General features: G+C 39.2%; 2 protein-coding genes across 2 annotated transcripts in view; one reads left to right on the forward strand and one right to left on the reverse strand.

Moving 5' to 3' along the window:
* Positions 1–567: 567 nt before the first annotated feature.
* On the forward strand, positions 568–4,462 carry LOC104677891 (tetratricopeptide repeat protein 30B). Its single transcript, XM_030915935.1, has one exon. It carries the CDS (start codon positions 670–672, stop codon positions 2,665–2,667), a length of 1,998 nt encoding a protein of 665 aa, XP_030771795.1. The 5' UTR covers positions 568–669; the 3' UTR covers positions 2,668–4,462.
* A 5,876-nt stretch (positions 4,463–10,338) lies between these two features.
* Positions 10,339–16,924, reverse strand: part of AGPS (alkylglycerone phosphate synthase) — a 159,557-nt gene continuing 152,971 nt past the window's right edge. The window contains exon 20 of the mRNA XM_010382432.2: positions 10,339–16,038. Within this exon, the coding sequence (XP_010380734.2) occupies positions 15,917–16,038 (122 nt within the window). The 3' untranslated portion in view covers positions 10,339–15,916. The remainder of the gene's footprint in view (positions 16,039–16,924) is intronic.

Genomic DNA, 16,924 nt, shown 5'->3' on the forward strand with positions numbered 1-16,924 from the left:
TCCTTTTTCCTCGTTAACATCTGGAAACCACCAAATTAAGGATTCCTGCTCGCCGCTCTATTCTATTCTTACAAAGTGTGCCCTCGGGGTAGCGTAAAAAGAACCTGCTCTAATTCCAGGGGAATTCCAAGAGATAACTCGCCTTTTGCCATCCCGGTCCTTTTACTAAAACTAAACCAAAAGCCAGCATTAGTATCGACCACACCGTGTACAAGGCTCAAAATCGCCAGGAACATGGGGCCGGAAACCTTTCTCCGCCGCGCCAGAGACCAAGGTGCCATAACAGACACAGTGAGCGCCCCTCATCTTTAGCGGGCAGGGAAGGAGGGTTACCCTGCATCCCCACCGGCCGCGGGTCGGGTAGGTACAGCCGGGACTACGCCTCCCAGCATGCAGCGCGGCTACGTTCCGCGCCGCGGCACCACTGGAACGGTGCAGGCAGGGACGAGGAGATTCAGTCTCCTAACGGCCCGGAAGAGTAGCCTTTCCCCTCCTGAATGCCGCCACTCCGCAGTCCACAGTATTTGAAGATCAAACCAAAATTGAGAGACTGACGAGAATGGTCCCTTTTTATTCCTAACAGATTTCTTGCGACAAGGAAACCGGCAGTCTTCCGCTTCCGGTTGCCCTGTTGCCGTGGTAACCGCACGCGTAACAGCCGTGGCGGTTATGGCCGGCCTGAGCGGCGCGCAGATCCCCGACGGGGAGTTCACCGCGGTGGTGTACCGGCTCATCCGCGATGCGCGCTACGCCGAGGCGGTGCAGCTGCTGGGCCGAGAGCCGCAGCGGAGCCCTAGGACACGCGCAGGCCTGTCGCTGCTAGGCTACTGCTACTACCGCCTGCAGGAGTTCGCGCTGGCGGCCGAGTGCTATGAGCAGCTGGGCCAGCTGCACCCGGAACTGGAGCAGTACCGCCTGTACCAGGCCCAGGCCCTGTACAAGGCCTGCCTTTATCCGGAGGCCACCCGGGTCGCCTTCCTTCTCCTGGATAACCCCGCCTACCACAACCGGGTCCTCCGCCTGCAAGCTGCCATCAAGTACAGCGAGGGCGATCTGCCAGGGTCCAGGAGCCTGGTGGAGCAGCTGCTGAGTGGGGAAGAGGGAGAAGAAAGTGGGGGCGAGAATGAGACCGATGGCCAGGTCAGCCTGGGTTGTTTGCTGTACAGGGAGGGACAGTATGAAGCTGCATGCTCCAAGTTTTTTGCCGCCCTGCAGGCCTCGGGCTACCAGCCTGACCTTTCCTACAACCTGGCTTTGGCCTATTACAGCAGCCGACAGTATGCCTCAGCCCTGAAGCATATCGCTGAGATTATTGAGCGTGGCATCCGACAGCACCCTGAGCTAGGTGTGGGCATGACCACTGAGGGCATTGATGTTCGCAGTGTTGGCAACACCTTAGTCCTCCACCAGACTGCTCTGGTGGAAGCCTTCAACCTTAAGGCAGCCATAGAATACCAACTGAGAAACTATGAGGCAGCTCAAGAAGCCCTCACTGACATGCCACCCAGGGCAGAGGAAGAGTTGGACCCTGTGACCCTACACAACCAGGCACTAATGAACATGGATGCCAGGCCTACAGAAGGGTTTGAAAAGCTACAGTTTTTGCTCCAACAGAATCCCTTTCCTCCAGAGACTTTTGGCAACCTGTTGCTGCTCTACTGTAAATATGAGTATTTTGACCTGGCAGCAGATGTCCTGGCAGAAAATGCCCATTTGATTTATAAGTTCCTCACACCCTATCTCTATGACTTCTTGGATGCCGTGATCACTTGCCAGACAGCTCCTGAAGAGGCTTTCATTAAGCTTGATGGGCTAGCAGGGATGCTGACTGAGGTCCTCCGGAAACTCACCATACAAGTACAGGAAGCAAGACACAATAGAGATGATGAAGCTATCAAAAAGGCAGTGAATGAATATGATGAAACCATGGAGAAGTATATTCCCGTGTTGATGGCTCAGGCAAAAATCTACTGGAACCTTGAAAATTATCCAATGGTGGAAAAGATCTTCCGCAAATCTGTGGAATTCTGTAACGACCATGATGTGTGGAAGTTGAATGTGGCTCATGTTCTGTTCATGCAAGAAAACAAATACAAAGAAGCCATTGGTTTCTATGAACCCATAGTCAAGAAGCATTATGATAACATCCTGAATGTCAGTGCTATTGTACTGGCTAATCTCTGTGTTTCCTATGTTATGACAAGTCAAAATGAAGAAGCAGAGGAGTTGATGAGGAAGATTGAAAAGGAGGAAGAGCAGCTCTCTTATGATGACCCAAATAGGAAAATGTACCATCTCTGCATTGTGAATTTGGTGATAGGAACTCTTTATTGTGCCAAAGGAAACTATGAGTTTGGTATTTCTCGAGTTATCAAAAGCTTGGAGCCTTATAATAAAAAGCTGGTAACAGATACCTGGTATTATGCCAAAAGATGCTTCCTGTCCTTGTTAGAAAACATGTCAAAACACGTGATAGTCATTCATGACAGTGTTATTCAAGAATGTGTCCAGTTTCTAGGACACTGTGAACTTCATGGCAGAAACATACCTGCTGTTATTGAACAACCCCTGGAAGAAGAGAGAATGCATGTTGGAAAGAATACAGTCACATATGAGTCTAGGCAGTTAAAAGCTTTGATTTATGAGATTATAGGATGGAATATATAGTAATAGCTGATAATGGCATTTATCAAATGGTTTTGTTCTATAAATTTGCATTGCTTTATTTTAACCTTTGGCATCTTTATATTTGTTACATGTTGAACTTTGTACACTACGCAGTATAAAAATATAAGTAGCTAAAACTTTTGGTGTTACATTTCCCAGAAAGTGAAACATTCTAAGAACTTTTACCCCAGGGGTTATGAAAAATTTCAAACTTATGAAGAATGTTTCTATCAGAAGTTGTAATACCTTTGTTTCCTTTCCTCTGTAACCTTGTGCTCTGATCTCTCTTCAGGGGCCTTTGCACAAGGATTACCTCATTCAGGGACCAAGCACTATCTCAGTAATAGTTAAGAGTAGTCTTTAAATAATCATTTCAGGGATTTGTGTTCTAGTCTCACAATTTACACTCATTAATTTGTAATACATACTTTTTATGTAGATTTTAGGATATTTTGGTAGTGTTTTTTAATATGGATATAATGCTTTATCTAACCAAAATTCCTTAGGTTATAAGTGTTTTTTTTTTTTTTTTTTTTAATGGGCAAAAGTCAGTAAAAAATTTTGGTGATATTTTAATATGGTGATAGTAAAAAATAAAATTATGGTGCTATAATGTAGACACGATGAACAATTATCAAAGAACCAATTTCCCTGGTTTTCTTTTGTTCCCTTTAATAATTTAAATATATGAACAAGATACGCTGTTACTATTTTCCATGATAACTTTTTATTTATCTCTGTGACAAATAACAGATGTATCCTGAGAACTCAGGGGTTTAAGAGACAGAGGTTTTGTTATGTTTGTTGCCCAGGTTAGTATCCAACTCCTAGGCTTAAGCATACTCCCACTTCAGCTTCCCAAGTAGCTGGGATTTACTGGTGCAAATCACTGGGTCCAGCTCTCAGTTCTTAATTCCTACCTTTGTGCTTGCAATTTAGGATATGCTGGGTGTACAGTGTTTCCATGTTGTAGTCTCTTGGATAAGGAAAAATCTTGGCCACCAGGCCTAGCCAAAAAGGTCAATTCTAAGTTGTAGTGTTCATTTCATGTCCAGAACTCCCAAGAGTTTTTTAGAGTTCCCACTGGGAACCACATGCATTCTGATCAGGCATTTTATTTTCTGAACCTTAAAAGAGCTTTACTATTTGATTTCCCACTCCTCACTCCTCTCTTTCCACAAAAAGTAACTGTCAACCTCACTTGATCCGGCTTAGAAAAATCAAGTGTATTAGATTGAATCATATGAAGTTGTTGATTTTGACAGTTTTTGACTTACAAAACTAGCAGTTTCTCATAGCTCAACCTAGTAGCTTTCTTCTGAATGATAGGGAACCTCTGCCATAATGAGATGATTTTTTTCCTTCAAGGAAAAGGAACCACTTAGCCACATAGGTACTGATAAAAACATGCTCAGCATAATTCCTTTGTAGCATGACCTCAAATTGTGCTCAAATTGTATTATACCAGGAAATTTGGCTTTTTGTGAAGTTCAGTGGTTTTGAATTTATGGCATTTTAAATCTTAATTATCTGAGCTGCTATCATTTACCACTGATGCTTTAGTGTCACATGTGGAGGACAAGCAATGTGTACTGACCTCTTCACTGCATCCCATAGCACATTCAATGTTTGGGAAATGTTCTTTGTTTAACAACTTCTGTACTAAAAGTGTTGCTGCAGTAGCTTTGTGCCCGTGTCAATCTTGGTAGCCCCTTAAGATTTGGAAAGTAAATGAACTGAAATCTTGTTTTCAATGGCCGTATTAAAATTCTGTTTTCTTCCTGTTTCTTCTAAACCATGCTATTTTCTTTAGGGGAAAAAAAGCATAAAGTGTAACTAATGTTAACCACCCAAAAACAAATGTTTTCCAGATTCCCTTTTGCAAATAGCCTGGTCTTTATTTGGCCACAATTTACCCAGGTGTTATGTGTTTGTGGTTTTCATGTATGTGTAATTTAACTTTTCAGAACATAAAAAGCTTTTCTGAATGGTTTTTAACCCCTTGCTGCTGGGCATTTGGGATTTCCTGGTTAGTAATGTATAAGGAAATCCTGACTGCTCACACCAGTAAGAAACAAAGGTGAACCATGCCATTTGTCCCCTTCCTTACCCTGGCTCTCAGACAGGCACTCACGCAGATTCAGATTGCTGCTGGCAGCAACAAAGTCTTATGAACCACACAGAGTCAAGAAGTCTGGTGCTGAGACCTGGGAAGACAGGGCATTCCTAACTCCCCTAGCATTTGTTGTCCTTATTTTCAGGATATACATCTTTAAAACTCACATTCAAAGTACCCTGCCTTGCTTGATTCTAAAAAGCAAATGACTTTACAATGACCCCATATTTTGCCATTTGAGTGAAAGCTTCTGTACCTAAAACTCAAATGAAAGCTTTGTTCTGTGCTCCTAGAGTATATAAAGTGCTAAAAGCACTTTTCTTGACAACAATGAGCTCCTTATAGAAATATAAGAAATCTTTTAAGATTTATTCATAATACCTGCATAGTCTTATTTTAAAGGACTCAAATATTAATTGAGTATTTAATCTTAGTCAACCCTTTGGTCTCCACAGAGGCACACACAAAATAGGAGTGTGTGTGCTTATACACAAGTAGTTATATTTGTTTTCTCAGGAACAAGAACTTGATCTCTTAGTGCAGAACCATCAAGAACAGACTCCTTTGATCAGTGGCATGATACGCCTGTCAAAGGATTTTTATTCCTCATGACAGTCCCCCTTTGAATGTGGCCTCAGCTGCAGAATGGAAAAGAATGTCCACACCCAAAATGTCCAGATGTTTGCCCCAATACCATCTGTGAAGGTCAGGTGTGGTGGCTAACTCTGACCCATTCATGAGAAGCAGACAATTATGACTGTGTGGGAATGAAGGTGGGTCATCTGGCAATGAGACAGCTGTAATCATAAGAGGGACACTCCTAACCTGAGGGGTGTGTGGCCTCACAGGCTTAGAGAAGCACCTCAGATGGAATCCATACAGAATCACAACAATAGGTTTGGCCCAAGGTTAGACTGATTTGTTTAGAGAGGGCTATGGGATAGATGCCCAAATAAATACACTTATTAGGAAATATGAGATTAGAAAGGGTAAATGGCTTGGAGGGGAAGCTTTAGAAGCAACTTTCTGACCCCTCTGCTCCATAATCCTCATCTGGGCTCATTTTCTCCCTGGTGTCCTGGAGGGTTAACAGTGTTGGAAGTCTGACTACAGTTAAGCAGAGTGAGACTACCTAAACAACCTAACTTTAAAAGGATAACATCACTAAAGAAAGACTTTACAAGTGAGTATCAGGATTTTCTTTTTTTTTTTTTTTTTTTTTTTTTTTTTTTTTTTTTTTTGAGACGGAGTCTTGCTCTGCCACCAAGGCTGGAGTGCAGTGGCCGGCTCTCAGCTCACTGCAAGCTCCGCCTCCCGGGTTCACGCCATTCTCCTGTCTCAGCCTCCCGAGTAGTTGGGACTACAGGCGCCCGCCTCGTCGCCCGGCTAGTTTTTTGTATTTTTTAGTAGAGACGGGGTTTCACCGTGTTAGCCAGGATGGTCTCGATCTCCTGACCTTGTGATCCGCCCGTCTCGGCCTCCCAAAGTGCTGGGATTACAGGCTTGAGCCACCGCGCCCGGCCAGGATTTTCAAATATAATTTTTATGTTTCAGTTTCCCTCTCTTATTGACTCTGGGTGATCTGGAAAGACCTAGAGGTTGTGTTTCTGAGAGCATTCTCTGCAGAGCTTGGTGTTCCAAAGGCCACAAGGGATTTTAGACCCTGGACCCCGGACATGTTCCAAGACTCTTACATTATGTCAGACATGCAAGCCCTGCCCCAGCTTCTCCCAACACTCAGCTTTTCCTGGTATTAGTAGTTTCCTGGTATTAGTGTGACTTGCAGCTCATTCTCCACCCTTCACTAAATGCCTCTTATCCCTTGTTGACCTACCTCTGGAACTAAAGTGACATTTGGGTTTTCTGTAGTTTTCAGTTTTTGGGCTATGCCCTTCGTGTTAAGTCAAACCATATTTTGTCATGAGCCAGTAACTCTTGGGTTTTGGTTGTCCAACTACATAATCACCATGACTGTAACCATCAGATTCTAAACTGATACTTTCATTCTAGTTATAAGCTATATACTTTTTGAGCACCCTAATGTAGCTCAAACCCTTCAGCAGCAACCTGAATTCTTAAATTAGTATTTTTAAGGAATTGTGACTTTCCTAAGAACCTAGATTGTTGTCTCTAGGTTATAATAAAACATTTCTTTAATCTCAAACAGTTCTTTCAATTTTCAGTCTCCCAATGAAAGATGTATAACTTATAGAAAAAGGTTGTCTTATATTTTTAAGTGCAGCTCAAAGAGTACTAAAGTTATAAAAATGCAAATTTATTCACTCCATCAGATACTTCCTTTTATGAGTTTCATATTAAACCCACAAAATCAGTGCAGGATACTGTGGGTTAAACATTTACACAGCAGGACAATATCTGAGAAAAAACCTTTCTGGCATTCTATGGCATGTGGTCACAAAGACAGCAGCTTCTACTCTGTAGTAGGAAGAGACTCCATTTCCTTACTTGTCGTTGGGAAAAGCTGAGTGTTGGGAGAAGCTGGGGCAGGGGTTGCATGTCTGACATAATGTAAGAGTCTTGGAACATGTCCGGGGTCCAGGGTCTAAAATCCCTCATGGCCTTTGGAACACCAAGCTCTGTGCTAAAGGGTGGAAGGCTACCCTGACACACCATAATCTAAGCCCAGGGCATAAAACCCCTCGTGGCTTGGAAATAATCCAGGGCTCAGGGCATAAAACCCCTCATGGCCTCTGGAATGTGTCTAGACTTGCTGGTTCCTTGTTTCTAGCCCTCCCAGGCTCCTAGATCAATTGTGTCTTAGAATTGGTCATATAAATGCTAAACCGTCACAGCTGTAAATCATGTGCTTAATACAATGCTCCTTTTCAAACCCACATTCTCACCACCTGTTTCTTTGATCACCAATAAACAGTAGTCTGGGGTTCCAGGGCTCAGGGCCTTCGCAGCCTCCATACTCGCGTTGGCCCCTGGACCCACTTTCTCTTTTTTTTTTTTTTTTTGTTGAGACGGAGTCTCGCTCTGTCACCCAGGCTGGAGTGCAGTGGCCGGATCTCAGCTCACTGCAAGCTCCACCTCCCGGGTTTACACCATTCTCCTGCCTCAGCCTCCTGAGTAGCTGGGACTACAGGCGCCCGCCACTTCGCCCGGGTAGTTTTTTTTGTATTTTTAGTAGAGACGGGGTTTCACCGTGTTAGCCAGGATGGTCTCGATCTCCTGACCTCGTGATCCGCCCATCTGGGCCTCCCAAAGTGCTGGGATTACAGGCTTGAGCCACCGCGCCCGGCCCCCACTTTATTTCTCAAACTGTCTTTTCTCATTCCTTTGACTCTGCTGGACTTCGTCACCCCCATGACCTGGTGTTGGGTCTGATCACCCTAACACTTGAGCCCTTCTCTAGAGGACAACTAATAATCTACTTTAAAAAGAAATTCTGTGTACATCATAGTCATCCAGCACAAGTAGCCTACAGCAGTGAAGCAGCCAGCACACAGGTACTGAAGTTAGTCACCTGGCTCCACAGTCCTGCAATGCCACTTCCCAGCTACTAATGGTGGGTGCTTCTTAACCTAACCAAACTTTAGTTTTTTTCACCAGTAAAAAGGGGATGATACCAGTTACTTCACAGGGTTGTTGTGATAACAATGCTACCTTCTTGCCTGTCTGGCAAAAAAGGGTAAATTTAAAAATTAATTATATAATAATCAATTCTAGGGTAGTGTTCAGCAAAAAAAACACAGACACATTAGAATCACTGAGACTGAGTTGAAACGGACCTCAGAGTTTTTCACTTTATAAAAGAAGAAATTAGGTCCGAATAGGGAATGTGACTTGTAGTTCGTAGAGAAAAATGAATCACACCCAAAATGTCCAGAATAGAACCTTATCCACTGCTTCTTGTATTTAGAACCCTATCTTCTAAGTTACTTTACAGTGGTAAAATTCTGCCATTTTCTAAAAAGAGCAGCTTCACCTATCTAATGTTAGCACAATGAGGTACAAAGGACATGGCAAAACTACACAAGGGTGGATTTCAGAGCTTGTCCATCAGGCAATACCAGGCCCAATCAACAGACCGCATCAGAAAATGCAGCAGAAAATGGGTTTGAGTCTTTCAAAAAGAGAAACATGCCCCTGAGGCCAAACAGGCAAAAGGAAATGTGATGGCAGGAAGGTTTCATTTCTTTTTCTTATAGGACAGCACAGGAAACTGTAGTAGTAGCTTTATCAGGATTTCACTGTGGCAGCAGAAAATGTTAAAGTAAACATGATTACTTATCTGACATAAATGCTGATTAACTGAATAAAAAGTGTATTTGTGGCCAAAATGTAAAAGGTGGACAATTGTATGTCAAGTGAAAGTGTAGATGTCTGAATCCTGAATGTTCTTTCATGGATGAAATGTCAGGATCATGGGTTAGATAGGCCCTTGTAATGTATCAATTATCTGTCATTACTTGGATGAAAATCCAGACAGTATTTGTCTCTATTTTACTGATGACCTGAAGCTTGATGGCACAGAAAATATTCTGTGTAAGAGTCAAGATCCTAACATTTTGAAAATATGGAACTAACTCCAGTAAGATACAAATTTTAGTAAAGCTAAATATAAGTAATGGGGCTTTACAAAAATTAGCCTCCAAGGAGATGCGGCCAAAATGTCACATGAAAAAGATAATCTTTGGTAAATGGCATATAGTCAGTATGAGTTGACAGAGCAATGCCCACCAAAAATGCTTTTTTATTAGTGACTACACTAGAGGAAGCATTGGTACTACTCTGGAAGATTTGTTTTCAGGCCTAGACACCTCACTTTAAAAACAGCAAATGGGCACATGTGAAGAGGATTATTAAGGTGAAAGTCTAGAAATGACAGGAGCAAAGGTTGACAGGAGAAGGTGTTGAGGAACATGAGACCTGACTTAAAATACCTGAAGAGCAGCCCTTCAACAGAGCAATTGGACAATTCTTTATGACTAAAGGTGGCAGAAGTTGTATAATGGGTAGAAGAGGAACACAGATTTTAGTCTAATAATTTTAAAATTTCCTAATACTTGAAGATTACAGAAGTTGGAAAAGGCTTCCTGGAAAGGCAATGAATTTGCATTTGTTCACAGCAAATAAATGGTCAGGAAGACTGGTTATCTGTTGGTGGTCTGGGGAATGTTAGGTAGCAATTATGTTCAGATGGGATGAAACAAATAAGATGGGATGATTTCTAGAGTTCATTCAATCTGAACTTATATAAGTCAGGTAGAAAATTGCTTTTCTTAACTACATAATACAAGAGCTAAAATCTTAGTATGGCTAGTGATTACTGAAATGTATCACGTAAGACAGAGTTCAACAGGTCTGACCTTCAGTCATTTCAGAGCCCAGATAGCTACAACCTTCCTTTCAGTGTGGGAGCCACAGGCAGGGATGTAATCAGTATCTGTGCACATGCCCTTCACTACCAGAGAGGGTACTCATGGGCACAAAGTGTATCCTGTTTGTTTTTTGCCAAGAACAGCATGCTGTCAACAAAGGTTAAATAGAACCAACATGAAATAAACAACAATTTCTTTAACAATGGGTGGTTGTGGTATTGATTTATTTTTCCCCAGCATATCTTAAAAATCACACATGGGCATTTGCTTATAGAACAGTACAGTCTAAGAAAACCAGTAAGAGGAGAATCTGAACACACACTGAAAGCATGGAATACTGATATGTGTTGAGCCCTTGTGGAAAACAGTATGGCTCAGTTGGAATTGACAAAGCTATGCTGGAATCTCTCAGGAATTTTCCTTCCCACTGCATATCCCCTTTTAGACTATAAATGTAAAGAGAATTATTTGTATGCATTAGTTACAGCAGTATAATGGCTTACATACAAGTGCTTACTCACATGTAGTTCCCAAAGGATTACTACAGTCCTAGCAGGAATATGTACTGCCTTGGAGGAAGACTCAGGATAAGATATTATTCAAGTCAAGTTGTATCAGAGCCAAAGTATTTCACAGGCTTAGCAAAAATGGACAAGAATTAATATAACCTACATATATTTCTCATAAGATTTAATCATTGTCCAGAACAGAAATATTCATTATTCTGAAGGCACCATCACACGAAAAAGGACTGGCACACAATATTAGGAATAAAAACCACCCGCCCCCCGCCAGCTCCACAGGTTCTGTTCCTCAGGGAGCCTGTAAGCACACATCTAGAAAGAATGTAGCGAGTGTCTTGAGGCTCAATGCCACATCCACCAAGCCACAACTTAGGGCTACTAGGTTGGGGCAGTAGGAATGAAAATCACATACAAATCCCATTGACTGATTAGATGTGTATCAGAGTACAGGTCCACCATACAATTAGTTAAATATACTAGAACAGATTATCCAAAACAACACTGTGGAAAGAATTACCAGTGTTTCCACATACAATTACTTAATTCCTGACATGTTCTTGAAGAGGAATAGTCTTGAACTGATGAATGACCTCTGTCTAAAGACTTATCCTCTCCCACTCATTTAAAATAATGTCTATTTCACGGAAAAAAAAAATCCCAACAAGGCACTGTGAGCTTTTGGGGATACAGTATATAAGTAGCTCAAAAATAACTACTTATAGAAACTTATATGCCAGTATGAGCATTTCATGTCCTTTTCCGATATGTGAACAAGATTACCTTAAAGGAAAAACATGTTTCCTAGGGTGCATGTGGTGTTCAGGAAAAACACTGCCAACAAAAGGTTGTCTTAAAAACACGTATATATGTTGCTTAGAAATCCACGATGAAACAGATTTTTTTCCTTTTCTTTCTCACTCAGATTTGGAATTCAGAGTCTCTGCAAGATGTTTTTCCTTGTGGAAAAATAAATAATCTCCTTTGGAAACCAAAAAAGAAATGTTTTCATGTTCACAGAACTAAAGTTACTAAATTCTGTGATGGTTCTTTGGCTTGAGTGTTCTATATGTCAGTTATCCTTACTCTGATTTGTTAAGGAATTAATTGTGATTAGAAGAGCACAAGAGTGCCCTTTGAGGATCTTCCAAGGTTCAAAAGGGAGTGCTTCGGGTTCACAGGAGTCTCAATGCCTCCTGGGAATACAGCATTGATTTTAAAAAATGATTAGGGATTGACAAAACCTAGCTACCAATATCCTCAACTATAAATCCAAAGAGATTTAGTCACAAGTAGGTTGCACTTGATTATGCTATAAGCAACAAAATTATAAAAATAAATCTTGTGTGTTCAAATCAGTGGAAATATGAACATGAAAAACTAAAGTTAAAAGAAAAACCCATATGCAAACAGAAGAATAAACAGCTTCACACTCCCTTTGAAGAAAAAAAACTTAGACCCAGGTCCATTTTATTAATAATATGATCTATAATCTCTTGACATTACAAGTAGTTTTTACAGTTAAATTTCACACTGAAGACAAACACTGTTTGGCTTAGGGAGCAGAAGGCTGAGTAACTTACATCCTTTATATCAGACACTATATTTTAACAGTTTAAGAAAACCTTTTATACTTTCTGGATTTAAGCATCAATGTATAAGTTGTTTCCTTTACAGGAAACTGAAATAAGTAAAAATTAAGTGAATATACTGATATATGTATGGCTCATTTGGGAACATGAAGCCTAGAGCAAAGCCAAGCTTCTATAACTCATAAAGTCAAAGGTAAAACATTCTGGATTCTTCAAACCTAAATGGGCACTTGTTATTTTCCACTTTTCTTCAACCATGAGCTAAGTCCTAACTAAAATCAGAGTTGATAAAGATTAAGTGGTAAACAAAAAAATTATTAAAGCTGTCCTTAACTCCTGTCTGAGTGTTTTTTAAGATGTAGATATGCTTTCCACAGCATTCCATTTTGGCTGCCTCAAGCACCAGCACATGCAGTTTGTAAATCAATCTGTAGTAACTGTGTTCTAACATTTATACAGAATAGAAGTTCAACCAAACCGAGCCCAATGTAACAGCCAAGGGAACACACTTCAGTGTAGGACTACAGAGCTTCTCTGATAAGCTACAGTTAAGTTGTAGCTATAAAGGAATATGACAAAGGAAAGTCTGGGTGCTAACATGCAGAAAGGCATTTTCAAAAATGCAAGCCAGGACTTAGCAGTTACTAACAGACTATTCTGGGTAGGGGGAAAGGTTTCCTTGCAACCATCTGTATCTGGTATAACATATACACCGATGGAAGCTCATCCTTTATTGCAATTTTGTTTTCAAAATACATCAACACAGTTAGGCAAACTAGAAGGCTTCCAACTTCATAAATAACTTTTAAGTAATAGCACTACAACATGGAAGCACTTTAAGGAAGAAGACTCCTACTTCCTCATAAGAAACAATATAATCCTCTTTTCTTTGTGTAAAATGATGGGCACAATAAACATGTGGTTTCCACAATTCTTATTAAGCTAAAAACAGCTCAAGTTACTTGTCATAAGACTAAATTCACTTATGCACTACTAGAAATTGCACCAAACATTAAGGCAACAGTTTCTCTAAGGGTCTATAAAGCCTGTTCACACTTAGTCTTTAGTATTCAATGCCATTTCTCACTAGCGGCAAGTTACTATTCCCACTGAAACCCCAACCCAAATGTGACATTACCAAATTTAAGTAAACTATTGCAAATATGACTAATTTAAGAAAGTCAGTGTTATGCAGTACTGAAAACCAAATAGGCAATAGGTTTTTGAAATTAAAAATAGACGTTAACAATGAGTTAAGAAGTGTCACATAAACAGTGTTCTCCTAACTTTTATGAAGCCATTTTCAAATACGATAGAAGTAAGAGGCATGGTTTAAGTGCTTCTGTGCATATTCATGAACTCAGTCCTCCACAGATACTAAGTCTATACTGAGGCACCTCCCAGAAGTAGGTGTGTGAAAGTGGGGGCTGGGGGTGGGGCGAGGCTTTCTGATTTACTAAATCAGAGCGAAACAGTACTGATGAATGTTCTTGTGTTTCAAAATGATTTCGGTAGAAATGATTCCACCTACAAAATGCAGTCACCATTATAAAATCAAGGTTGGGGAGTCCTGCATATACTTGGAAAAAGAAAAACAAAGACATAAATCACGAATTTCCATAAGGTTCATGTAGAATAGTGAACATAATAATTTCAGGTGTTACATTTATAGTTTCCTAATATCAAGTATGGATTTCTGAGGTTGTTGAAACTGAACTCCCTGGAAAAGAATGTTATAACAATTACATGCAAAGGAATGGATCTTCTAATGAACCTGTTTTATTTTTAAAAAATTACTCAGAAACATATATATATATATATACTTCCAGTGAGACATTAGTACCTTCTTTAATTTTATATTTTGATCACCAATTAGAGAAATTACCTTCATGAACAGAAGCATTTTATAAAGCTGAGATTTTTATAATTCTAGAGGCAACTTCCTCATCAAGTGTCCAATTAGGTCAAATATCAAGGGCTTAAGCAAAGATCTGCTGGAAATTTTATAATTAAAAATAAATCACCAATGAAGAGAGGCAGCTTCTAAAAAAGAAATATTTCATTTTGTTGTTAAACTGATATTTAATTCTAATTTAATTACAGATTTATTAGTTTGAGGCCAATTTTAATAGTTAAAAATTATTTATCATTTTGAAGTCTTAAAAATATCATTTTGTCAATTTTAAATTATCATTTTTCTGGTTAAGGCTACTTCAGATATAAAAGGTATCAAACTGCCCAAAAATACTTTGGAGCTGTTGCTACATACACAGACAATGCATCCTTTTAAAGGATCGTCTGCATTTTGACTTACATTATCTGATCAAATATTAGTTTTAAAAAATTATCAAAAGTTAGGTATTACATTAAGAAAAGAATCCATCTCAAAATGTGAATCATGAACCTTGGCAGACAGTGATTCAAAGTAATCATTTCACTTTAATATCCAGGTTTGAATGTACAAATGCTTGCTAAATGTGATTAATGTTCTCATTATTTAAGAAACAGATATTTCAAACTTTTGATTATGGTATATGCATTAATACATTACATTTAAAAAAAATTTAGGTTAAACCAGTTATTCAAAAAAGGCATTAAACCATTATTAAAAACTAAATTGAAACTTTACTTTTTATATGAAAATTTATCATGCAGTTGGGATTAATTTTAAAAAAGCAAAAATGATTTTTGTCGTTGAAACTGCTGAGGCTTTCAAATTCAGTAGTTGAATGATGACTGTTTCGTTAGTGAAACAATTCTTGCAATTGGAGACATTAAGTCTAAGAAGTTTTCCTTCTGCTCCTGCTGTGGCTGTTTCTTCTGCATTTCAGCAACAAGAATGTGAAATCAGAAACATTAGGACTCTAAGTGGAATAAAGGCATTCATTTCATGGGTAAACCTGTTCTTCACTTGCAATGAGGGATGTCAGCTTTTCTTACAAAACATGTTATCAATGAATTAGAATATAACAATAGGTTATCTCAGTGATACAAATACAACTCATACCTCAATAGAAACAGAAACATGGAGAACAAAAACATGTCGCCTAACAGAATAATTTGTATACTGATGATACAAGGTTTTATGCATGTATACTAATTTCAAAAAAAAAAAAAAACCATAGGCCAAGTCAAGCACCTTACAGAAGTGAAGGTTTTTCTAAATAACAGGTTGCCTATATTCTTTCATGAATATTCTTCCCTTTAATGGCCTAGTCACACTAGAATATGCTCTTAAACAATGTACACGTGTATCACTCCTCAGTGGAATCCTTTCCTAGACATCTGATTCCCAGAAACATTCTTTTAAAAAGAGGCTAACTGAGCAATCAATGATACCAAAATCTGTCTTTGTTCCCCAAGAGGAAGCATCAATACAAAACAGCTGGCAGCAGCTTCCTCTGGAATAATTGGCAGCCTTGTGCTGCCTAAAATTTGAAATGACAACCGTTGGCTGTAAAATGACGTACCTACAATGAGAGAGATTTAGGAATACCATCTGTCAATACATAGATGTAGAAACAAAACAAACTACAGAATGGAAACAAACTTATTTTAAACCAACAAACAAAGTATCCAAAATATAGTCCATGATATATTTGATTACTAGTATAACCACAGTTGAAAACTTAAAAAAAAAATTGACATTTTTTTGTAATGATACTAATGGATTTATAAAAGGTTTCTGTTTCCAAAGATGTTATTGGGGTCCACATATTCCTTGACAGACTTCAGCATCCCAAAGCCGACATCAGAGATACTTTCCTTTAGCCATTGCTTCCGTAACTTGCCCACTGGAAAAACAAAATCAAAAATGCTTCAATATACGCTGTGATGCTGGGAACCAATCAATCTTGTGACCACGAGTGAACAAACACTGTGTGATAAATGCTTTTATTCAAAAATGAGAAATGTTTTGCTTTATTTGATTTATTGAGCCCACCAGACTATCAAGCTCATTAAGCCCAGTGTATTCCCAGGGGAAGTCTGTGCTCCACAGTGTCTCCTTTCTCTGTAAACTATGAAATGGAGATTGAAGGAAGCTTGGATGGAGATTATAGCCCATTTTACAAATAACAAAATGAGAAAAACGTGCATTTCGAAAGAACCCACCTCTGCCTTAACTACCACAACACACCCAAGTTTTAGAGAAAATGAAGTTAATTAAAGAAAAACATCATATTGGGATGAATTTGTTGGGTAAATTTAGCAAAAATGACAGGATATATATTCTTAAAATATTTTAACGAACATAAAGGCTTAAAATAAGAAAATTTGAAACTTTAATAGGCTTAAGATAAAAAATCTAGTTATTAAGCTTCTATTTACATTTTCTTTTCACAGTACTTTTAAATAAATTTGCATGTTCCCAAATAATGGTTACTTTCTTCCTACTGTTTTTCCAGATTTAGATTTCTTTTTCCCTAAGACATTAAATAAATCAAATACCTAATCCATCGTAAACTTAAATCTTTTGCTTTTACATACTGTACAAAGTTCCCTTTTTTTGTTTCTAGGTCTTGCTAATTTGCTCTGAGAATAGTGAAGTAACGTAACGGTTAGCAGCATAAATTATATTTCAAAAGGTGCTCAATGAAAAACATAACCTTTTGTAAGTAGAACTTTTGTAAGAAAGAATATGTACTTAATCTGTAAAAGAATTCTGAAATGTCAACTTGC

This window comes from Rhinopithecus roxellana, chromosome 14, assembly GCF_007565055.1.
Source record: "Rhinopithecus roxellana isolate Shanxi Qingling chromosome 14, ASM756505v1, whole genome shotgun sequence".
In the NCBI taxonomy this organism is placed as follows: Eukaryota; Metazoa; Chordata; class Mammalia; order Primates; family Cercopithecidae; genus Rhinopithecus; species Rhinopithecus roxellana.